A 27,118-nucleotide genomic window follows, 5' to 3' on the forward strand; every position below is an offset into this window, starting at 1 on the left:
TTTTTTACTTGACTACATAAATAAATAAATAGTCTTTACAATGAACTAAGCAATTCGCTCATAACAAGACTGCACCGGATGAAAAGTTTCCATTGAGTTCAGAGCTCCGGTGATCGCCGTTCTCAGAAATGGAGAGATGACGAAAAATAATAGAGGTAAGGCGTCGTGTGTGCACGCCATAAAATCGCGCGCAAAGTTTCTAGCTAGTGCTAGGTAGATACAAAGATTTGAGCCGTGACTCGGGCCCTCCGGCCGGTGGCGAGTGCCGAGTGGCGACTTGTGAATGTTTGACCTATTTTTAGAGCTCTACCTAATAATAATTGGAAAGGTAACGTGAACCCCTAGCATGCGAGAATGCTTCGGGAATGTCACATCGGGAAGTACGATCGTGCACGAAACAGGGTATTTGCATTACCCCAATCTGGCAACATCTGCATCAAACATCTTGAAATTTAATTTTAATAAGATGTTTTAACATTCGATTCGTATTATAAAATATTTTTTAAATTTTATAACGCTTCAATTATATTTTAAACTTATTGAATTAAATAAATAACGATTAATGAAATATTTTTTTTATTTTTTGGGCGTGAGAGAAATATTCTTTAGACTGGCAGCACTGCTGAATTATTTTGACAAAGCCGAAGTGAATGGACTTGTTCTGTGGTGAAAAATTAGTACAGTTTAATAAAACAGATAAATACGCTGTGTATTTGTTTTAAATAGTAAGTTTTTCAAATGAAATACTGTGACAAGAGTGTGGACTGCATTACTAACCGGCCTGTGTATTTTTTAGATCATTAAACATGCAATGTATTGAAACTTTCCGGGATATATTTAGAAGTTGGCGGTGTAATTTTTTCCTATAATATGCCTGCATGATATGTTAAGTATATTAATTAAAAAGTGTTTAAAGTTGACACGGGTACACGAAAAGGGTCAATTAACTAGTCGATCGTTTGAATTGTCACACTTTTAAGTCAGCAAGTTGGGTTCCGGTTGCATAGATAGATATATATCTCCATATGATAATCATCAAGTTATTTCTGAACATTGTGTACATATTTGTTGCATATGAAAATAACTTCGTGGAAGTTAACTGGAGTGCGTCATTTTATTTATTTGTGTTGGAATTCCAACGTTTTCATTTAGAATGGTAGATGTAATAGTGAAATCTTCCACCTTTGGATAGATCCCAAAGATTTCTCAAGCCAATTTTTTTACAAGACCAAGATGGTCAAAGATATAAGTAAGTGGGTGTTATTTTGAAGCTTCATGCTTTACAAAAGGAGTGAGTTTTCTTAAACATTATACCATATTATGCACGTACTTACATTTTAAACACTGAATTATCTGTTAAATTAAGTTGGTTAGGTATTCAAAGGCAATGATACGATGTTTGCACATTTTTGACTCATGGTGCCATACATAAACAACTAAATGCTGGAGTGATGAATAACATTATTGTACTAATCAATATTGTATAACTATTTAAGGATGAATCTATTACTCTGCTCAAATCAACCACTTGCAAATTATCATATTAAATTAGTTAGAAAGTAGGAAGAAATATTTACCATTATCAAAGAACATTTAAGTGAAATTGTTAATATGGTATACGCATAACAGTAGGTATATCTTTGAAATAAGAGTTAGCTATGCATAATATTATTATGCTATAAGTACTAAATAGTACTTATAAATAGTCAATAGATGACTCATTAAACTAATAATTAGATTTGGCAAAACCATTTATTTTTAAATAATATATCATAGCTTAAAAACTAATACCAAAAGTTCTTCATAAACATTCCACTCATGACATGTCTATGAATAGTCTTTCAAAATATCAACATAAACAACCAATTTTTATGTAGGCGGTATACGGTATGATACATCATAATATATTCTAGAATCTAGAATAATGAATTGACAAATGTATATACATACTTACTTAGTATTTTTTTAACTTTCATAATAAACAGAAAAATATTTACAAAACAATAATAAGTATAAATTATACTTATTCATTTTTACAAGTTGTTTTATTAGTTGATAACTATTTCGTTCGTAACACCATTATCAAGACTACAAAAATAAACGATTTGTCTACACTTCATCATCATTTATGGCACTACAACCCTCGGTGGGTCTTGGCTTCTTTCAAAAACTCTTTACGACGATCCAGTGCCGACACTCCAATTGCTTTGAGCATTTTTAAATCTCCCGTGGCACAGTCCAGTCATCTCAATTTCGGCCGTCCAGGTCTTCTTTTGCCATTGGGGGTTGCGTACATAGCCCGTCTCGCCAGTATATCCTCCGGCACTCTATGCACGTGGCCGATCCAGCGCAGTCTTTGCATTTTCATATGTCTACACATATTTAAATATAAAACTCATAAAAAGGTACAGGATCATCTCTCTCCCTCACCTCAGGCCTATTTCAGAATATATACATACTACTTGGAAACCGTAGTAATTTTATTAAATATTGTTTTTTCGTCATACTAAGATTATAATAGTCAATTTAGCCTTTAACAGAACGTTAATTTGAAGTCTTAGACATTGCTCATACATAACATAAAATAGCCTCAGAATTATACGTATTAGACAATTCTAGAAATAATCTTTGTGTCGGATTCGAACACACTTTTTCCTGGCGAATGCTTTATCATACACCGAGACTACAGCTAATTACTGCAACACATCGCAACAGCTGATGGATCACCGTAACCACTAAACCTTTTTGACTCACGGTTTCTCTGCTTATCCCTGTGCAACCTCAAGCGATATTTTAGCCGGACCGAGACACCTTATCCCCTGTCGATACCTCACTTCAACTTATTACTTTCTTAACGGCACCCCCATTTTATCCTGACTCATTCTTTCATACCCAGAGAGTATATTATTATACTCAATGTATTGCAGCGACTAGCCATCTTGTCGGCAGGCGGCCTAAGCTATCGAGACAAGTTGTGTGTTGAAATTCTAATCGGTGCAATCTCTAAAACTTTCAAATACAATCGCTAAAAATAATGCTGTGTTCTTAAATCTTAACTGCGTATATTCAGTAGTGAATAAAAAATAATTAAAACATTAGACAGACATTGCTCTTCTAAGTATATCTATCTATCAATAGACTAATGAAAGTTGTTGCATTAATTTGTATTTTTATTGTAGCGAGGTGTAACATGTGTACAGTAGAATCTTTATTTTCTAGACCAATTGCTCTGAGGAAAAAAGTAATTTGGATAATCTAAATAGATAAAATCTGCTGTCTGGAATGTATCATATCAATTTTTGAAAATGTCACAATTCTTTCGTTGTCGTTTTCTAATGTTCTAATGAATCTGATGATCATTATGAAATCTGGATAACGAGATTCTACTGTACCAACAATATTGTATATATTATTTTTATTAACCTAATAAATATTATTTTAAAAACATATTTCTTGGCTATTTGTTTGTTTCCTTATAAAACCAAACCTTTTATTCCTATGTAGAACATTTCTAACAGGCATGGTTTTGATTGCATTTTTAATTTACTGTTAAACCTACTTTCGTCTTTCTAGTTTGACGATTTAATTAAATCTTTTTCAGTTTTACTACTCATGCTGTGATTGTGGTAAATTATTAACAAAAATAAAATTAATCCTTATAAAATATCATGATCATGTTTCTTTTAAGAATATTTAGCAATTTTATTTATAGAAATTATTGTATGTAATTTTTGAACCAATTTATAGTGGTAGATAATACAACAATCAATACACAAGGATCTTTATAGAAACAATAAGTATTTCTTAAACAACCAAATAGTATCATAAATATTGTACTTTTTATCCCACTACGACTACGGCATCCAAGAGAGACACCTGGGCTTCTTCCACCCTTTTGCTCCAGCTCTATATATGGATAACATGTTTACCTAAACAGCAATCAATTTTATTTATTGTATTAAACTTTTACAAATATAATCCACAAGGATAATAGTTCATTCATACATGACGGACTGAATCAAAACCAGACATGTAAAATGTGTTTGAAATTCGTGTGATAATTTGGATTAATTGGCGGTCCAATGCTCATAAATCGGCCCTTTAGGAAACATATCTTATTTTTCTCTAACACAGGTAGATTTATACTCCACTGACATTAACAAAAAAGTGTTTTCTAGAGATACATGTTTATCTGTCTTTGCTTCTGTGATTTTTTTATAAAACTCATCACTTAAGGCTGACTTAATATGTTATTTTATGCTCAGTACCATGCGTAACTCAAAATTGCTATAAATTGAGATAAGACACTCATTGGTATATTATTGATATTGAGACTTTTTTACAAGATATATGGATTGAAATGATTTCAAGCCTTTTATTGTATACATCAATAATGTATCAAACAAAGCACAGTTTGAAATTTTAGAATCACAACACAACGAGACATTTCAGAAAGCATATTCATCAGAAACAATTTTATCAATACCTATGGGGATTGCATAATCAGCTTAATCAGCAAAGAAGACTAGTCGTATTTGTTTTGTTTTGTATGTCATAATTTGAATATTCTTGTATTTTTAAAGACTGATACGTATTATATCACACTCCCAAAACTAAAAGTTGAAGGTTGCCGACCCCTGATGTAGATTCTGGATAATATGTAGAGCAAATAAACATTTACGAAATTGACTAATAAAACCAGATAAATATAAGAATTTTCTTTACTAAATTACCATGCATTGCATCAACATCAAGGTACGCAACGTGTGGTTGGCTTTACCCAACAAACCCCCGTACTTCCGTCAGTCACTGAATCGAAGATGTGTGACGCCTGAACACTACACTGACTGATTTCCTCATATCAAAATCGTCCTAGTAAGGCGGGGAGGAGCCTATACATCACATAAAATATTTAATTTTATACAAAAAAATAAATGTTTTCTTACGTGGGCGAAGTCGGCGAAGCGTTGAGCGGGAGCGCCGAACGCGCCTACCTAAGACGAGCCGTTAATATAACACTATTGTATCGCGCAAATAGGTTATATGAAGTTTTGCCTAGGAATGTCTTGGGAAGCAATCATACAAAACAGGTCACCACACACCTGAGTGTGCAGTGATTGACTTAAAATTCTCATAGGAGAAAATAGCAAGAAGATTGGTAGGAATACTCAAGAAATAAATGTAAAGGCAAACTGGTCAAACTAACTAATTGACGAGATCCTTTTACATACTGTTGCCAGTATGCCATTAAAGCAATAAAATCAGCCTTTGTAGCAACCAAATGCACATACAAGGGTCATCAGGTCGGGTATTGAAAAAATTACAAATAATTAAGATGAATGAAGTATGACTTCCCGCTGTTATATTGAAAGAAATATCTACTTTTATTTCGCATATATATTATATTCTTTTATGATCATGAGGCCCGACAGTAGTGTAGTTAGTAATAAGTGAAACAATCACAAAGACCCAGACTTTAAGAAAATCACATAAATATATTGTGAACTCACCGGATCGAACCCAGAGCCCCCGGATGAAAGGCAAATGCCTTACGCACTGGACTTTGGGGGTCGCCTATATAATATCGCAATGGGGCATATCTGAAAGGAGGGGAAGTGTGGCACTGACGACACAAACTGACACGAAAAGTTCAAATGACAAAAATCAATGCACAATCTCGCCTCTAAAAGATCAATAATAATTTATTATATTATACTTATTACCAACCCCACACTATTTTACTGTGTGAGCACCTGGTGGTGACCAGATTGGACTGCTGAAATAAAATCACGAAGGACGGAACTGATTTCAAACATTTTTAAAAAGAACTCCCCAAAACAAGCTGACCTAATAACTAATATTGACTATCATCTGGGTATCTTATTTATATAAAAGAACAAGTCGTCTTACTATGAAAACCTCTATGTCTGTTTTATGTAAATGTTCAGGAGAGAGTTAAAACGCGTTAATTATTACATTTCTTTCATAAATGAAAAAGTTTCTTCTGTGATTTTTTTTTAAAGTTTATCCTTTTTTGATAAATTTAAATCTTAGATATTATGACGATAGAAAAGAAAGAGAGCAGAACCCTTAGTTTTTTTTAAATAGGTTTATTGCATAATAACGTACACGACTAAATACACGTATGAAACGAATGTAAGCTACAAATGCCGGTTTATTATCTAAATTTAGCTAGCAATTAAAAAAAAAAAAGGAAGTGACGTGGGAAAAATGACCTAACCATCATTTTTGTTAGTTTTATTTTAATTAACTCAATAATTAATATAAGACTGATATAAAAACCAAATTATTAATTATTATGCACCTAAGGTTATGCCTATGTTGTATTTTAACTTTGACCGAAAACCATAACATAAACGTTTTTGTGCCTCCTGTAAAATTTGATTTGTGTGAATTTGGCCCTTTTTCCTTTCCAAGGTCGAATTATAATTAATTTAATAGAAAACTTACATGTTTTTACTTTAACATATATGGTAGAAATGAAAGATTTAGAAACGTTTTCCTTATAAGTATTGTACATTTTTAACAAAACCAATTGTGCTAACCACGCAAGCAAATAAAAAATAAAATGAAGCGTTTTAGAAAACATTTATGACATCTAAACATTCTTGAATTCCTCTATATTTATATCAAATCGAGCTTCAACATTATGATCATGCCGAAAAGAATTTCAAGTTTTACATATTAGCCATAGGACAAAGAAATCCATCTTCTGCAACATATAAATCTTTAACTATTTGAACTTTGGGTGTTTGCACCTTCACTATCATCATTATTTATTTGTTGAGCTTTTAAAGCACGATCAATCATACGTTTTGCACATTCGGAAGTCATCTGAAATGAATAAATAATACAGGAATATGAAGGAAGAATTTGTATTCATTATTATTTGTATGATATAATAATATAAATGCCCTCTATAAGATAAGAGAGATATAAGGTTTTCATTGTAAGTCTACGTTGCTCATTGTTATAACGTACTATGTATAGGCGTTTGATGATAAACAGTGACGGATGAACGGAATTTTTTTAATCCACATAAAATGAACTTATAATAAACGCATCGCTCAATACTATTTTCATCTCATGATTACGGTTTATTTTTTTCATCAATTAGTCACTATGATAATGTTTACCGATTTCATCCGTGAATAAATAATCTCCTACTCATTATACAGGTGCTAAAAATAATCATTGTAATGTATTTACAATAACCACAACTAAGAGATTTAATTTTATCATAGGAAAAAATTAAAAGGTGAGTACCCAAAGTTTTCGTGTTTCTATTTTTCAATAATTACATCCATTTATTGTTGCAACTCACAAAAGAAAATAATTTGTTTTTTATATTACTTTCTTACACACTATATAATAACATTTTTCTCCTTGGATAAAGTAAGTAAGTACCTAGTCTAAATCAGTAATTATTTTTCAAAACTGGACATGTCCACTATTCACTCCTCAGAGATAAATGAACTTTTCAAATAAAAACACAACGAAAACATGCACGCGACAAAAACCAAACTGTCAGATTGTATGTTGAAAGTTAACCACTGAAATATTGAAAGCCTATCTACTGCAAAAAACCAACCTACATATCCGGAGAGAAATTATTGTGTATGAAATCTATCCGAAGAAGCCATATTTATTACATTATACAAAGTGATAAAACCAAAAGACATAAAATAAATCTTTCTCTATACAGATATATTCTAAATATATGAAAGTGAAGCTAAAAATGGTTCACGCTGATAATTAAATTAGCTGCTAGTCATTTTGTATTGGACATTCATTTTTAGCAAACTTTTAGCCGGTATCTGTCAGAAACCAAAAGCATTACAACATATAGATTCACTCAATCAGTTCTACAAATTATTAAATATATTGAGAGATATTGCCGAGACAAACCTTGAAACTTAAATTTGTTACGATTGAATGTTAACCCATTATTATTTAAATAAATAATAGTTAACAACAGTAAGTATGTCATTATATCAAAATGTCATAGTAGGCAATGTACAGAAATGTTTCTCTGGCAACTGTTCAGCCACACTAAAAACGTGGAATCTTCAAAAAGTTCATATGATTTCCTTTTGTTATATTACAAGCTCTTTGATGAGAATAGCTCACCATTAATTGCAAATTTAACTTACTGGTTGACCCAAGTGCCAATAAATAATTCTGATTATGAAACTTTTATATTAGGCTAAAAATTAACAATGGAATCTACACGAGTGATGGAGTCAACAGGGTTGAGGACAGAGACTTTTACAGAAGTCAGAACGTCTTCGACAATGTCTGTGTCTTCAAAGAAATCACACTCTCTTCACAGAAAGAAATCCAAAAAAGAAGACAAGAATGTCTCCGTTGTAAGTATCCAGTTTTTTAGATTTGTACATCAAATCGACTACTTTTAACAATTTAGATTATCTTAATACGCCAACAATATGTTATACATAATATAACAAAATATCTAAACAGACATCTTAATTTTTCAATATGCCAACATACACAAATATTAATATTTCTAAGGCTACCAATTCAGTCATTAAAAATGTTCATATGAATAATTCTAATTTAATCAATTTTATCCAAGGGAGCCCGAAGTGTAGAATTGTGTATGAAATTATTTTAATATATTATTAGAAATCCAATAATATTGACATGGGATCATAAACTAGATGATTTCATCTTCTACATGGCCCAACTCTGCCCTCATCAATATTTAAGTCTTGGATGATGGACTAGCTTACCTTTTAGCTGTCTATGAGACTCGACCCAACATCTGCCTCCAGTACTACATTTCAAATGCTTATTGTCTCTCCGGGATTGTTACCACAATTGAATTGTTGAACAATTAATATCACATAGATTAATCTATTATTGTTGTATATAGAAATCCAGCACAGAACGAGTCCAGAAAAAGCTGAAAAATGAAGGTTCCACAATTCAGGACAACAGTAACGCTACCTGCCAGGCATGCGGCAAAGCTGTATATGCCATGGAACGTATTAAGGCTGAAAAATTGTCCTGGCACAGGGACTGCTTCCGCTGTAAGGAATGCAACAAACCACTCAGGTAATCAACTTTATCCTAAGATTTATAAAACTTTTGCCCAAATGTTATTATAATATGTCCAGTTTTGTATGTTTTAAGAAAATCGAAGGTATACTGGACATATAAGGCGTCTAATATTAATAACCGATGTCTCACATATGATCAAAATCTATCAATAAATACAAACATATTCTATGTGCAATTTCAAACAATATCACACTTCTAAGATGTCCCAAAATCATTGGAAAAAAGCGCTTCTAATTTTACTATAACCGAAAATATTTAAAGTGATAGTATAAATAAATGTCGCATAGAAAGGGTTATATAAGGATATTGTACTATAATAATAAATTGATTTTTAAGAGAGTTATTCATGAATCAAGATTATTTTTCTTGGGGATGCAGAGAATATTTTTTTATGCTCTGTACACTTTGTTCGAAATGTCACTTGCTATTTTATTTTTTTCATGTACTACAGGGCTTTTGTTTAACACTTCGCTAATACACAATAATATGATGTTTATAGTATTAACCTAAACGTAATTCAAAATCAATGTTAGAATTGACTTATAAATAGAGAAGGGTGTCTTTCTTTTCCTCCTAGTAAGGGCTGACTAACTTAAGTTTCAAAAGTCCTCATAACCCTTGAGACGCAACTTTTACAGTTAAACCAACATCAGCGCTGCATGCTTTCTCAGCAAATTCCTGTTTTTTTTTTTAAAATTTCAAATGTAGTTATTGTTATAGTTGCTATCGCTGACTGTACTTACATAAAGAACATTACATTGCTTCGTCACGTTCGGCACCCCTCTATGCCCCGACTATGTGTTGTATTGTGTCTAAGCTATCGAACCTTACAGTGACATAGGTACAAAGAAAGACTAACTAACAATCTAAAAGATCATCTCTGAAGTTTCCTTACGCCTAAATATGCAATGGACTGATTGGAAAGATAGTAAATGAAAGTACCTAATATGATTACACAAAAACATGCGTTTTGGACAGAGATTAGATAATGAAGTTGTCACAATTTATTCATCATTCCTTTGTAAACTGAAAATTCAAAAATATATGATGGTTACCCACTTTTTTGTAATGATGTGCTAAAAGATATTCAGTTTCACTAGAAAATCCTCTGGTGAATCAGAGTAGCAAGAAAATGCAAAGAATTTATTATATTTTTAAAGAAAACAAAAAAACATAGCATGCATGACGAGGAGACAATTTATTCTTTTAATTGACAGCAAAAGTTGTCTTTGGAAATATCCATTCTTCGAATAGCTGCATATAAATAATTGCCAGTCAACATTTTTGAAAAAAGACATGCCGCAGTGCAACACGTTAAAGACGACGTTGACCACTTATGTTAGTAATAGCCGTGTTTTATGGCGTAATTTATCTTTTCATCTATGGTAGACATTTTGGAGTGGTGCCAAATATTTGATTTGACACACGGCTAGTTCCTGGCTTGGAATCTAATATGCTTAATGCGGGCACGCATAACTCAACCACCTTTATAACCGGCTGGCAAAGGTGCATGCTATATACTCAACCTATTGTGCGGCTAATTGGATTTTTTTGGCATACAATATTTTTTTAATATTAATTGGTCATTGTTATGCCGTGTCACTATATCCAAAAATATGTTGATTTATGAAATTAAAATGTTAACAAGAATAGTACAAAGTAACACTTGATTTTGTTATCTGTATTTTTTTTTATTTGGTTTTGACAACATCTTCAATTGGTAACAAAAAGTTTTTGGGGTATCTAGATAATCTGTAGAGCACGTATATGTCATTATGATTCCATGTCTTCTCATCTTTGACATTAACATTTAATGCCCATAAAAGAGCATTTTTGTAAACGTTGAAAATAAAGCCATATTTGAGACGTCAGCTGATGTCCATGGTTATAGCACTTTTACAAATTATTATTTTGCCAACACACACATTATGTCTTTAATGTTTTAATTTTACATTATATTATAGTAAAATATATTCGGTAAATTTTTCATTGGAGTTTGCAATTGACGCGTATTTGTCATGATATAATATATATTTTATGACAGTTTAATATATTATTATCTAAAAGTCCTTTCTTTCTTATTCAAGAAATGCTAAAATAAATAGAGAAAAGAATAATTGTTATGCCATACTATGATTTTATAATACCATATTTTTTATCAGCGATCTGTTGCAAATTAGATTCTTTCAGACATGTAAAATTACTTGCCGGTAACAAATTCTATTATATAATTGAAATTGTTACCGTTATCGATTTTAAATCTTTGCATTTTTTGAATAGGAAAGAACGAACATACAGATAATAATATATTAAAATGTTATAAATTACATAAATCACGACAATGCCCTATAATTCTCTTGAGAATGGCCTTTACAACGAGATCGAAATTTCAAGGAAAGAATGAAGAAGAACACACCGTGGTAACAATCCAAAAATGTATTATGAGATTATTAGAGGTTCTATGAAATGCCTGCTTCAATAAATTTCATACCTTTCAAATTATTGATAAGTTTCATTTTTTTTCCTTTAGTTTGGAGGGCTTCCAAAGTCACATGAGCAATCTTTACTGCAAGCCTCACTTCAAGTTGCTTTTCGCTCCCAAAGCTGTTGAAGAAGATGAACAGGAAAAGAGTAAGTCAAAATATGACCACTAATTATATATAACATATCAGTGGCCAAGGTTGGAGGTATGGTGTTAAGATCTAGCATAAATAGATCTAGCATAAATAAAAGAATAATTTTTATCTATTATGGTTTGGTTAGGCAGGTTTTAATGAATTTAAAAAAACTAACTCACACCGTCTGTAATTTGTATTCTTAACTAAACGAAAACATATAAGGATGACTGAAAAAAGTGTGCACTATTTTTGTCTGATCACCTATAGCATACCTAAACTATTATGGTTTGGTTTGGCAGGGTTTAATTGATTTTGTTTTTAAATAACCAGCACCATCTGCAATTTATGTTCTTAATTCAATGAAAACAAATGAGTACCACTGACAAAGTTTGGTGTGCACTAATTATGTCGGAACGTAACAGACCTCCACCCTTCGCCACTGATATAATATTCACATATTCACAAAAAACACTCTCCTGAAAAATGTTGTTTTTTTGACTTATGTGGTTTTACACACCCCGGCCACAGATATATAATTTATTTTATATTATGATTACCATGATAGCAGCGCCGCGCAGCTTAAGCGTTGGCCTATAACGTCGTGAGTCCCAGGTTCGAATCCTGGGTCTGGCAAGTACACATATTGTTTTTCTATTTGTGTATAAGTCAGAGAATGGACCTAATAGGTTGAGCAAATGGCTAACATCCATTGCTCATAAAAAAAAACAAAAATATGTTAATACAAATGATTAACTGATTCAATTTTAATTAATTTATTTACAGGGATACCTAAAAAACACCAAATGATTATTTGCGAGAGCAACCCCAAAGAATTGCCCCCAGATGTAGCCAGAGGTAATGAATACAAAATTCTTGTAAAATTCAAATAAACATAGTAGCTAATTCTTCTGTGATATCTTTTTTATTACATAGATGCCTCATGTCTAAAAATGTGAAATTGTTTTCTCTCAATCAATCTTCCAAACTTAAATTTTTAATTGTAGCATCCGACAAACCAGACCTTGGCTTAGAAGAACTTTCCACCCTCGATGTGAAGTCTCGCTTCCAGATGTTTGAACAAGGTCCTAAACGTCCCGAACCCAAACCGATGGAACATCCTCTGTCCAGGGATAAAAGCTCCACCCTCCTCTCAAAGTTGGCCAAGTAAGATGAATTCAAATCCACTACCAAACCCCTCAAATGGTCCATATCAACATATTGATTTCTCTCTAAGTCGCAGACAGAGAAAGAATATCATATTTTATTATGTACTCAGTATTAAGCTTTTAGCAGGTTTATCTCAAACACAATATCTATGATTGGTCATTTTACGATAAGTACAAAAAAACACTCTAAATGTACGAACGCATCAGTGGCACCGATAGAAGAAGACCTGTTTCACATGGGACACCTGTTTGGCGTCACCGGCGTGGCGAGATTCCGCATTTACATATAAATGAACGCGACACTTGTTTGTCCCCGTCTGAACGCACCCATTCATTTATGTGTAAATGCGGAATGGCGCCACACAAGTGTCCTGTGTAAAACGGGTCTAAGACGCAGATAGTCTACAAAAATAAAAATTTATTTATGTATCTATTAGACTAACTTATAACTGGAATGAATGTCAGATGCCGCATTATTATAAATGTGCACTTATACTCTTAAACCACAACAAAACCTAATGATTTGCAACAACCCGGTCGGTTTTATCAGTATAACTAATTGTGCTAATCTTCTGGAGAATATAAGCTTTATTATTAAATTAATTTAATAAAACACAAAGTTTAATAGTACTTTTTCCACTTTTATTAATTATATCTGTTCCTCCATAGTGGATGAAACTGGTCCAGACATTATTAATAAAAGTGGAAAAGGTACTATAAAACTTTGCATTTTATTAAATTAAATTAATAATATGTACAATGCATTTTCACCATGAATCGACAATGAAAGAAAATAACCTTTATTATTTATAAAAATGACTACAGAAATTTACTTTCTAACATTGTTTTTGCTCTCCTGGAAAATCGTCTATTCGGACTTATACTCATAAGTCCAGTCCGCCCCTCATAGATATAATATGTAATATTGTTTATAATAAATAAACCTACATGTTTATATGAATGATATTAAAAAGTATTTTTATATCAACTTTTTAATTTAAGGTAAATTTAGTCTGTAAAAAACTTTTAAATTGCATTTATGGATATTTATAAAGCTATTTATAGATACTAGTTTATAGATATACTAGGTAGAACAATTAATTTATGATGTAGTCAAATACGTTTTATGTCTTTTACAGATTTAAATCCAAGGGGATGGACATTGGAGTGACAGATGAATATCTGAACAACATACCATTCGAAGTCAGCTCTAGTGAAGGAGAGGAAGAAGACGGTACTTACATAGTTTATTTGCTATATTCCTATATTTTATGAAATACATAGGTACTTGTACATCATCAGTTTCAATAATGAACTGCCGAGAAATTTTAATGTGACTTCCATTATTACATTATAATAAGGATCAATTTGTAAACTGTGTTAATTTGTAGACATCATTATTATTCTACTCAACCAACGTGTATATCGCTGTATCGCTAGATATTTATCATATGGCACAATTAACTGCATTACAATAAGGGTGATTCTTACGGACTTTTATTAGATGTTTTTGACATGTTCTGAAAAATGTGTTGTTTTTCAAGGAGACGGCGACTCTGCTCTGCGCAAGTCCATCAAGAACACAGCCCAGCGTGAGCAGCCGGTGTCCTTCTGCAATATGTCGGAGATTGTGGGTAAATTCGAATCAGGAGACGTGCAGGACAATAACAGAAGGGATGCTCGGAAACAGGAGATCCAGTCTATCAGAAACCGCCTCTTTATGGTGATTAACACATCTTTTTATTTGAATTCTTACAACTCTTTAGTCAAGGATAAGGTTTGGTAGATAACGTGTCCAGTTTAATATGTTTTCAGAAATCAAATTTGAATGTAACAATATCTTCTTAAATACATACATTATTTGGACATACACTGTTTTTAAAACATAAAAGTATGATGAGGCGTTTTGTGTGTAATAACTTAGTTTCGATAGAAACTGGATATACAACATCTGCGCATGTCAGTATGGTAGCACCAGAGGATATTTATTGGTACTTTGCAATTAAAATTCGACAAGCTGATACAGTAGTATATTATGTACATTTTCTTCTTTATCGTAAATAATTCCATTTTGGTAAGATATGAGATTTTTGTTAAATATGCTAGTATTATCGAATGTGTATTTTTACCAATTAACCATTATCATTTTGTGTAGAAAGTTTGTTTTCTGTTATCATTTTTTTTGTATTTCTAAACTTCATTTAAAACGAAAATTAAACGCTTTTTACTCTTTCGTTCAAAAAAACTGTTTTACTTTCAATAAGGGCTACTTTAAACGTTGATTTACTATCGGCTTTGGACATTGCAAGGAAGAAAACAAAAATTAATGAAAAGACAAGAGCAACGTTAATTTTTAAATGTAATCGAACATTTGATTGTCAAACATTTAAAATGTAGGATCCTTGTGCAGTAGAATCATAAAATTCTTGGGAAAAATCCATCCCATCATTCAAGGAAATACATTCAAAATTTGTCTCATTGACATTAGAGATAAATTACGAAACAATATGGTTAGGCGACTTAGTATTTAGCTTTCTCACAATTTTATCTGTTAATTACCGTTACAAAGTTAGAAATTTTTTTAAATATATACAAATAACTTTGCCGACAAAGAAGCTACAAGAGCTCTGTTTAGGAAAGTAATTTTTTTCAAGTGAACTGTTTGTACAGTTAAACAAAAGTTAACTATTTTTTGGAGAGGGATATAATAATCGTGCCCCATAGGTACTCAGAGACCTCACAAGCATGCTCTGATCAGGTGTTGCATTTTCTAGGCATGGATCTGGGTTTATAGTACTATCCTGCGTAGAGAAAATGCAATACTTTTTTAATAAACTACTAAGGTAGGTATCTTTAGTAAATTTTATTTTAGATTGTAATTAGATGTTTTTGCTCTTAATTTGCAGGGAAAACAAGCCAAAATAAAAGAAATGTATCAACAGTCTGTTCTGCAAAGCGAACAAGGTACGTTTCATAATTGTTATGGGTATTTGTAATTAATTATATTCAAGCAAACAACAGTTCTTATAATATCTGTACTTTGAAGCCAGTACATATATCTTTAGTCCGAATTTTTCTAGAATCTATTTGAAAACTGATTTTGTACCTAAATTATATTATTTTTCGGAGTATTTTGCAAAAACCATAAAATCATAAATCTATGAACATTACATCACCATGTCTGATGGTAAGAGGATCATAATATGGGCCTCAACAAAGTCGAGGTTGTATTAACAGATTTTAGTTATTACAAGAAATGGATGTTAGCCACTTGCTCATCCTATTAGATCCATAACCTTACTCGAAACACACATTGAAAAATAGCATATACATTTTGCAAGACACATAATATCAAATCCAGGACCCACAACAGTATAAGTAAGCCAACACGTTACAGCTCGGCCATCATGCCATGAGTTAAGTGCCATAAAAATCTTAATTTACATTTTCCTAAAAGCGTTCTTTTGGACTTAAAACACGTCCTATAATTAAGTAAGAAGGTACCCTATAATTGGACCATATTACAGTGATGAAGACGTGCCTGTTGGACAGAGAAAAATAATTATAGCAGAATGAAACCAGTTTTAAAATTATTTTTTTTAGAAATTCATGAATATTTCTCATTCATTAGTTGTTTGGATACAAATTCCAGTTACAATTACCGAACAATAATGTCAAACTATTTGTAGATGCTTATTATTTCCCACGCTGTAATTTCATATCTTATGAAAGAAATACTGGTTTATTATATTTAGCAAATTCTCTTACATATTTGAATTGTTTTTTACAAGTGAATGTAAACAAAATGATAGGTTAGTATCAGGTCTTCACAATTGAATCATTTAAAATATCCTCAAAAACAGAATGACATGAAAAAATACCAGCAAAAATAATAATCAAAGTGTATTGAATTATTGATACATAATATTAAATTGTTTATGAATTTTTTTTAGCTGTAACATCCGCTGACAAAATTTCTCGCGAATTACAATCTGACAGTGAAAAGGCCAGCTCCATTAAAGAGAAGTTTGAAAATGGCAAAATCTACAAAGATGATGATGGAATTCAGAAGTCCAGGGATATTGATGATAAATCTTTATTCAATGCAGGTAGGCATTTATTCGGAAATATTATTTGTTATCTCCACTTTTTAATGCAAAAAATTCTTGTGATGTTTTTTATGATGTGACTAATTAAATTTTTACTACACACAACTAAATTTTCTTCATATCTTCGAATTCATACATTAAGTACCTATTTAAACAGATGTGATCAAAAAAGGTACTGATTCTGTCTACTGTCATAATAAAATTATTGGATATCTTACATTAACTTTACTTTTTACTCAACATAATATGAATACGTATATTAATTAAGGCGCTAAGTACCAAAAACATAAAAACTGACATTTTTATAGAAAAATGTTCTACATACCAACGCCAATAACTTCAACTATAGTCTAAGTGCCTCAAGCAAGTCAAAAAAATACAGCAAAATAATTAAACCTGTCGACGTTGTAAGTCTGTTGGCGTGTTTTATTAATAATGGTGTAAGTAGCACTGCAGTGGTCAACGGAATTCAATATAAAATAGCTGACGATGGTGTGTTGACACTTGCGAGTTCTTAATACCTAAAATTGTAGAAGCTGCCGTGATTGCTTCACACTGTAAAACTACATTTTTCAAAAGGTCTGCTTCATGAAATTTTACTGCAATGACCCGGTATTTTGTAACTACAGGCAATACTACTTTTTGGTACTTAGAGCCTTATTTAATACACGTATTCATATGTGAAAATTAATTTATATCTATCTACCATCTCTATTTACCATGTTAAAATTAATGTTGCCAGGTATCAGCAAGAAATCTCGTTCCATATTCCAAGAGATTGATGCCAATGTCATGAATACTGGACCAATGTCTCCACCCCCCCCTAAGAATATTGAACCCAAACGCAAAGAAAAGGTAAATAATAATTTTGAATCAAACATAATATGTCATCGGTTTTTTTCAGGGGATAATAAAAACAGTTTAATTTTCATTTCATTTTCACACCCACAATGATAAATTCACATATTTTTTTTCACTGTGTGCTTGGAGTCATAGTATGGACCCAATAGGTTGAGCAAGTGGCTAACATCCATTTGTCGTAGAAACAAAAATCTGTGAAGGCCCATTTATGATCTTCTTACGATTAAACTTGGTAATAAAAAAAAAATTACTTCAAATATAATTTTTAAAATAAAAAAGGGCAAACCCTCAAATCAAATAAATATTATTGAAATGATTTTAATAATGTTATGAGTGCAATAATCTCATATAAAGGTAGATATTAATAATTCAATAAAAAACAGATTTTTGACCAAAATGGGATTTACAAACTTTACAAGATACATGTTAGCGACTCAGTTATTTATCTCACTTATCTTAAAAGGAATAATATATTTTATTGTAATTATTTCATTATTGTATGAAATATAATATTATGTTACTTACTTAGATATCAAAAAGAAATAACACCAATAAGCTGTTTAACTATTTATTTGACATAGAGATAAAATCAGGAGTTTGGTAATTTGGAATTTTTAAAATCTGTGTTTGAATTGAAATTGGTGTTTGAATAATTCAAATCTGCAGAAAATTCCAAATTATGGGAATTTAGCTTACGTGACATTGTTCTGTAGTGGCTAAATGATGTGATGATGGTTTCAGGCATTTATCCCTAAAGATATTATCCGTTCAGCTGACAGAGTTGACGATGTTAAGATTGAGACCAGCGACATTTCCAACAAATTCAAGTTCTTCGAGACATACCAGCCAAAAGCGGAGCGCAAACAGTTCAGAATGACCCCACCGCGAGACACAGACAAGGTAAATCCCCCAACAACGATTCCATTCTATCCATACTAGTTTTCTTCAGTTAAATGACAGTACAAATTGACAAAACCACCCCAAGGTACTCGTTTGTTCATTTTAATATATGAGGTGGAATTAGTAGTTAGTAATGCAACCTAGTAGGTAAATCAAAAATTTGCAATTTCCTTAAACGTATCCGTGGAGCTTAATGCTTTTTTGTCTTTTCAACCTGACTAAAAACGGTCTGAAATCGCTGTCGTATTACCCACACTACTATAATACCTAGTTCAATCTCTTTATTTAATTCTAGTTATCGGAATTATTACACTAAGAAACAAAACTTTATAATATGTAAAGGGTATGGGGTACTATTATTCATCTGTCCCTTACATATATCATTGATAAGTCATAGATTGTGATTAAAGTGTATATGGTTTAAAAGTTTACAATGACAAATATTAATACAATAACGGTATATTATAATTCGTACGGTGATTCTGATCATGTACCTAGTTATGTCAGTTTTCAGAGGTCAAGTAAGGCTAATGTACTGAACTACGAGAGCTAGATATTTGAACTGAGCCGAACTCAATAGTAACGGAAGCAGATGATTTGGCAACCCTATCTCTGCTGTGTGCTGTATGCGACGCTCGAAGTAGTAAGAGAGAATGTATTCAAATGCCCGTGCAAAAAAGCAAATCGAGCTTAAGTATTGGGACCATACCTAAATAAGATTTCATATAAATAAAAGGATTTCATGTTATACATATTTATATTTTTATAAAAATGAATGTTTTTTAAAATAAATATAAAAAATATTAAAACTATGAATTGGTCAAAAATTTGTATGAGAAAAAATTGAAAACTTAATTTTAATAATAAATATGACCATAAAATATAATATAATAATAACATAACTGTGTACGTGAATATGTAACAAATTCACATTTTTTTATAATTTTAAAGTTTATCTTTGATTTAAAATATAAAATATTTTTCTTTTTAATGTTTTCAGATACATATTTATTAATTAATACAGTTGACATTGTAAATTATCAAAAAAATTACTCAAATTGCAAGCTTCGTATTTTTCCGCTAGGTGCCTCTGGTAGGTAGAAGCTTCCCCCTTAACTTTCGGAAAAAAATTAGTGCGATCCTTGCTATGCTTCGTCTTCAAATGATTTTCAAGATGACCTTTTTGCCCTCCAAAACATTCAAATTGCCCACCGATGGGGCGTACGCCCCACATTGGGAATCAATGCTCTACGACAATTATAAGCTAATCCAGGTGTCATTAATTCATAAGCATCAAAATAAAGAACTGAACCGCTCCACAAAACTCCCAACTTGGATCACTGGGGAATTTTTTTATGCCAGTTAGTAATCGGAGGACTAAATTCCTACCATTACTCATAACCTTTAATGACGACTATGTGTATACCAGGGAACTCGGAAATAATGGGAACTGAAATACTTAACGGGTGTGGAGACACAGGCAACCGATCTCGAGTGTGGAAGAATATGGGATAAACAGAAAGATGTGTCAGGAATACGCGTTCGCATTCGTTCTGACAACTGCTCTCGTTTTATGCACTGACTCACATTCAATATTGGTGTATAACACACACTACTGCACGTCTATAATGTGTAATTCGTTTTCGTAGGACAATCACACATTCAAAACCCTGCATCAAAATGTGGTGTATTGGGATATAGCCTATCGGAATTCTATTTATTAATCTGTTCTGTGGTGCATACATTCATTTTAACCTTGACTAGTGTAGTATGTAGTGCAATCACAGCTATTTGATGATCACATATTTGCAGCGCGATTCACCTGAACAAGAACTATACAGGGACCCCACGATAATCAGAGAGCAGGATGAGACGGCTCACGACTCGACTATCGCCCAGCAACGCCACACAGCCTCCAAAATGATCAATGTCTTCAAACAGATGGAGCAAGACCTTCACACCGAACAGAAAACTGGTATTGACTTAACAGATTCACTTGTTGACTCTAAATATCAAATTAATATAATTTCAGAAATAACTTTAATAGAACCTTGTTTATCCAGACTAATTGGGAATTGTCATTTCCCGTTATTCCGGTCATTTAGTAGCCGCACATGGCGAAGGGTGGAGATAGGTTTTATAGTCATAGTTCAATGAAAACATATAAGTGTGACTGACAAAGTTTAGTTTTCACTATTTATGTGGGATCTTCACAGCCTACCGCCACCCTTTGTCGCTGTTGGCTTGTCAAAACGTATCAAATTCGTATCAACCAAACATTCATGTCGCTTTCGGCAGCATTTCATGTATTTGCCACCAAATGCCTGCATTGCCTGATAAATTCAGCACTGCTTCTTTGTTGGCTGGTTATTTTGTTTAATGATGTTTGACAATTAAATTTTTGACTATGTGGAATAACGCACTTTTATGTTTGAGCGGAAAAACTTTTTTTTTTGTTGGCTTTTCTGATGTTGCTAATGAAAGATGGTGTCACCTCGAATGTCTGTGTGCAAGCCTAGATAGCTTAGCCTCATTGATAGACATACAAATACTATGAAGGTGTCCTCAACAAAATAGAAGGATTTTACTTCCCTGGTATCCCACTTATTTATAAAACCCAGATAATAATCTTTCTTCGATTCATAATATATATGGAAAATTGTAATATAAAGCACATAGTCAGCACATCTGTTTTATCAAGAGAGTAAAAAATGTTTGGTTACATTCATTTTTTAATTGATTTGAAATATAATATTATTTAAGAGTTTATTATCATTGCTAACTTTAAAATAATACATACAAAATTTTATTACCAGGACCGAAACCATTGAAATGTTTTACTCCTCCACCCCCGGGCGCCGACTACCTGGCACCGGAATCATCGGACGAAGAACGCGGCTACGATTCTCAGGATGATGAGGAGGATTCAGAAGAGTACAGCCAGGAGGACGACCACCACAATATTAGGAGGTTCAGCACGGAAGACGAAGCATTGAAACAGGTAAATTAAGCCAACTATACATATTTCTGTAGTGCTAAGTATTTAAAATCTTTTTAACTACACAAAATCAGCTAAACAGTTATTAAAAATCAATAAAATATATTGGTGATTGGCCATACCAATTTTAACCAATAAACCGTAAGAGTAATGGCTAAATTCTCTAAAATATCGTAAGTTGTTAGTGTTCTACTTTTAACTAATAAATTGTCAAAATCCACTCACTCAAAATGTCTTGGTTTCTGACAGCTGTTATTACATATTATGTAATGGTATATTAGAGCCGTCCAGATGACCACTGGCTAACCTTTTCTTCAAAGTATCATACCATAGAAAACATCCGTCTCACTTATTGAGTTGACGCTTTGAATTTGTTAACCTTCATTTGGTTGGCCTTTTTACTCAACATTCAGCCAAATATCAATAAAAATCGAAAAACACTAAAATAAGAAAAATATGTTAAGTAGGTACCTACTTTAAATTTTAAAATAATGTGGTTTGAATTTACATAGTCATATGTAATATATGAACTGTTTAGATAAAGTTTGTTACTATGTATTAAAATGTTGTTTTGTAACTCTACAGGCACAAGCATTAGCAAGGGCAAAGAATATGCGCAACAAGTTTGAAAACTGGGCAGACCATGAACCAAAAGTTGCACAATCGGCTTCTGTCATCTTCGAGCACCAATCCAATGGAAACGATGAATCGCAAGTTGAATCAGCCAAAAGGTTAGTTAATCACTTGTCTCGTTATTAACAAATGTTTTTATTTATATCCATCTTTCGGGAGGTCTGCTGAGGGGACAATAGCCATGCATTGTGATATGTGAGATCCTAGTTACACCCATTCTTTCTATGTGTGCATTCATAAATTTTCTTCTTTATTTTCCCTGTCTGGACCTCAGAGTAATGATATATAGAGATCGCCTATTGCTCGGCAAACTGAAGCTGTATTTCTTGCGTATAACGCACAGTAGAACCTCGATTTTATTATTATCAACTTAACTATGAAACCATCGTGTTGCTTCTCAGTACGGCTACCAAATTTAAACACAACATAGATAACCATATGTTCTACTAAAATAACTAAGAATAATTACCACTAACTTTATATTTAACACAAAAACAATAAATTTCAGCAACACATGCTCACAGATTTAAATGAATGTAATCAGTCAAATCCATATTTACCAGCTATGTTTACATAAAATATTTAAATCAGCCGTAGAAATTCTATCTTACTCCAACACATAGTGGGGATATATCACCGGTGTTTTGTAAAAAGGGCGAATCAACCATTTTGGCGAAATCAAGATTTTAATGAAAATACAATATGTACCCCACTAGCTTTGTTGTGTAAAAACGGCGAATTTTTATCTCCACACGAAAGTACTTAAAAACGATAATCGACTAAAATTTAATTAATTAAAATTACGAAATAAAAAGCAAATGTGACATATTAGGCCTTTTAAAATATTATATAATAATACCTATTATAATGACAGTATTCTTTCAAAGTTTTATTATAAACTTGTTAGATATTTATAATCATCTACAGGTAAAAAACAAATAAATGTCAAAAGTTAAAAATCCTCCTCCTGTAAAGTAGCATTTTGGTTAATTCGCCCTTTTTACAAATCACCGACGATATACGCGTGCCGAATGCTATGGTTCGTTTTTGTTCAAGCCTTCACTCGTCATCACAAATTGAATCTTCTAATAATTCATTCGATTGTATCAATCATTATTAGGTTTGAAATGTTTTCACTGGGGCTGATGAAGACTCCGATCCACGAAAAATCGTAAAGAACTCACTGTCAGTTGTGATATCCGAGCATAATAGTGACATATAACATCTCAATTAGCTGATACCTCATTGACTCCACTCTGCCTCCCAATGAACGGCCTCAAAATGTCAAAAACTATGATCACGTCATATTAAAATTCAGCTAAAATGTATCCTACATGGTATATCAATTCGTCAGCTAAATGCAGAACTATTATTCTAACTCGCGTTTTAAATATTTCAGAAGGGAGTTCTTTGAAACAACCTAATTCAATAATTTGTTATGTTTATAGATAAATGTATACATCATATTTTAATAGGACTATTGATAAAAAGAATGATATATAAATGTGTCTATATAAATATGATGATTCAAAGAACACTTCCGTAAAATATTTCAAATGTGAGTTGAGTATTTGTAGTCTACTTTTACTTCCCTATCTATCACATTGTATTTTAATTGTTTTTTTTGTTTCTTTTCATTACAATTTTTTATCATATAGTATTTTCATGCAATATGTACTAATTAATATTTTTAACAATTCTTCTTACAGCCTTCGAAATAAGTTTGAATCAATGCGTTCAACCAAAGGCGGCCCCATGTTACAGGCCAAAGTCAACAGATTTGTGGTGAGTTCTAAATGTTCAAAACAGTTTCATTATTATTTTATAGCCTCTTCTTAGTATGAATTTATTTTAATTGAACTGTACAGGTTCAAACAGAGTAAGGCGGCAGCTCTTCTCAACAACACAAAAAACTGAAGCACTTGCTTTTACCTTCACCATCCACCACATCTCCACACGCATTAAGTGGTCATATACCGTGGTCTAACGAAAATTAGACACCATTCAAAGTTGTGCTGAAAGTGACTTCCAAAACATTGGTCGGTATGCACTGGAGTTTGCATGAATCCAATTCTGATGTAATATATTACTGTCAATTATTCTCAGTAAGAAAAGATATCACTCGTCGTAAAATACCGTAAACATTTTGAAAGTTGAGAAATTTTCATAAAATTGTCACAAAATCACGCCAAGGTATGATAGTCTCGCATTGTCACTTTGTTTATTAAATCATTCATCTTGTTACTTCCTCTGAAACCGGCAGATTATAATAATCTTCAGACCCATTTTTTGTGACATTGATTTTGAGTTCATTGAATGACCAATGTGGTGGCGGCTGACACACCTACTATATTTCAAAAAATATTCTTCCAAATTTAATTATATATAATACACAGTTTTATTTATGTGATATTTTGTTTTTCTTATTCTACATCCATGTTTTGTTTGTATTCTTTCAGTAAACCACAAATGGTCAACAAACACTACTACCAGTCACCAAAGAAAAGTCTGACAACTCACCATAATAATGTTTTCAATAAGTGAATATATTTTTTATTGTATGACACACTTAATTATTACTTTGTTATTATTTTTTACCCATGCTCTGGAGCCCATAAATTATTTCATATCTAATCCATAAACTCTCATAAAGAAACCATGCGATTTCTAAACAATAAATGTAATTATGTATCTATCTTCAGTATTTTTAAAGAGTGCATATCGTTTTAATAAGAGATGAAATCCGCCCAATTCTGTTATCTATAATTAGACTAACAATAATTAAGAATGATACATTATGCGGTTGATTAATTTTTTTTAAATGCTCCGTTCAATGACATACATAATTAATTACTATCCATTATTGAATTGTTAATTTATAAGTTTTAACGTTTACCTAAGTCTGTCTTCCCTTAATAGTGTAAGTGAATTATATTTTGAATATGTACGTCAGTTTAAACTTTTTGGCATAAAAACAGTGTTTCTTACACATTAGACATATTAATAATTGTATCATAATATCTTTCCTCCGAGGCCCAGTATATTAGTATAAATGTCCTGTTACTTCAAGATCATATTTATATCCCCATGTTGAAAATTTTCTAAATTATCCATAGATATTGATAACATTATTTTTTATTGAAAACAAAATTATATATTTTTGCATTTATTTAGAGGAAATATAAATTTTCCTACATAAATGTAGACTTTGTGTACCTCTTTAATGAAATCATATCATTTATGTACCATAACAATAATTTCATATTCAAGATCCAAAAATCATATTATTATCATGTTATAAAAATGTATCTTGTAAGATAGACAAATGATATTTCTTTTATATAAAAACGTTGACATTTTATAAATTTATCAAGAAATTAAAAATTTCATAAAAAAGTAATTTTTAAATCTGAATAATCAATCAATCGTCAAGTTTGTTATGTTGAACTTTATCAGAAGACATTTTTGTTCATAAAATAAAACTGAAATAAAACTTTTTTTGCATTTTAAGTACTTCTAGTAGTAATGTACATTTAACCTTAAAATATGAGAGTGCCTTTTGTATACAATGTGAGTATTTTGCAACCTGTGTATCTCTTGCGATTTAATAAAAAAATCATCGATTGCTACAAATGTGTTTTACTAGAGACCGAAAAGTTTAAAGTAAGGCCTGGCGGCGGCGCTCATGTTGTATCTTATCTATGGTTTATTTGGTAATATTTAAATTCTTGTTAATTATTAAGCAGCATTTAGAGTATTTAGACCATGTGCGAAAATGTTCGTTCTTCTCCCACTCCAGTGAAATTCTCTTGACGTAAACACTTTTTGTCGAGCGAACAAGCATTTGGATTCTACGGAGATTCGCTGAATTTAGCTAGAATACTCTAAGAATGCTCGTTCGTTTGATCTAAACGCATCCTAGAGCGAGAACACAGTTGCGTCGGGCATTCTTTCGTGTTCTGTCGCGCTCGCTGGTGGAGCGGCTTCATCAAAGTGTTCTTCACTCGCTGCCGAGCGTACCTATATGATTACTAAATAATGAAATGGATGTCCGCTGTGAAGAGACGACGAAAAATATAGTCTCCTCTCGCTGCCTACAAAAGGGAGTGTCGAAAATGGCTTACTCAAAAATCTGGTAGTGGTTCTGATACCACTTATATATCAAAATGGTTGGCATATAACAATATGCATTTTTTACTAGACAAATATAAACCAAGAAAAACTCTCAATACACCTGAACAACAGAGAGAGAGCCAGACCATTTGCTTACAGTTCGATATTCTAGCTCTTTTTTGTGGATTTTGTTCACTAGGCGTTTACACCAGGCGAGCAGGAACAGAATGCTCTACGTTCTTGTTCGTTTGTTCTAATCGCACCTTTAGGAACTTTATTCTGGCATCTATAATTTAGGAATGTGCCTCATGTAAAATAACAGAAAAGATTGAATAAAGTCCTCTTATAAAGTTTGTCTAACTAGACTAGCAAACTTGCTATCATAGTTTTTTATCACTGTCAAAGAAAATATTTGGCATATCTAAAAGTACTATTAGTGATCCAAATGGCTAGAATATTCCGTATGGAACCTTCACAATATTTATTATGATATGCACGTATAATTTAATTAATAAATATTTTTCAATGCGTAATGCGAATGACGGCAATGCTTTTTTCATTTCTATGCCGGAGTGTAAAACCACATAAGTCAAAAAATTCAATTTTTCGGTTTTT

General features: G+C 32.0%; 1 protein-coding gene across 1 annotated transcript in view; it reads left to right on the forward strand.

Annotated features, from left to right (window-relative positions):
• The first annotated feature begins 624 nt into the window (after positions 1–624).
• The window catches only part of LOC147067420 (uncharacterized), a 35,430-nt gene continuing 8,936 nt past the window's right edge, over positions 625–27,118 (forward strand). The window contains exons 1-17 of the mRNA XM_085953949.1: positions 625–725; positions 8,227–8,390; positions 8,918–9,099; positions 11,636–11,736; positions 12,507–12,578; positions 12,728–12,887; positions 14,029–14,123; positions 14,434–14,612; positions 15,796–15,853; positions 16,843–16,998; positions 17,741–17,853; positions 18,601–18,759; positions 20,572–20,734; positions 21,576–21,760; positions 22,343–22,488; positions 24,100–24,175; positions 24,850–26,286. Coding sequence (XP_085810075.1) covers positions 8,241–8,390; positions 8,918–9,099; positions 11,636–11,736; positions 12,507–12,578; positions 12,728–12,887; positions 14,029–14,123; positions 14,434–14,612; positions 15,796–15,853; positions 16,843–16,998; positions 17,741–17,853; positions 18,601–18,759; positions 20,572–20,734; positions 21,576–21,760; positions 22,343–22,488; positions 24,100–24,175; positions 24,850–24,852 — 1,998 coding nt within the window. The 5' untranslated portion in view covers positions 625–725; positions 8,227–8,240 and the 3' untranslated portion in view covers positions 24,853–26,286. The remainder of the gene's footprint in view (positions 726–8,226; positions 8,391–8,917; positions 9,100–11,635; positions 11,737–12,506; positions 12,579–12,727; positions 12,888–14,028; positions 14,124–14,433; positions 14,613–15,795; positions 15,854–16,842; positions 16,999–17,740; positions 17,854–18,600; positions 18,760–20,571; positions 20,735–21,575; positions 21,761–22,342; positions 22,489–24,099; positions 24,176–24,849; positions 26,287–27,118) is intronic.

Source organism: Rhyacophila brunnea, unplaced genomic scaffold, assembly GCF_057557595.1.
Source record: "Rhyacophila brunnea isolate RB1 unplaced genomic scaffold, BYU_Rbru_1.0 scaffold_4, whole genome shotgun sequence".
Classification (NCBI taxonomy): domain Eukaryota; kingdom Metazoa; phylum Arthropoda; class Insecta; order Trichoptera; family Rhyacophilidae; genus Rhyacophila; species Rhyacophila brunnea.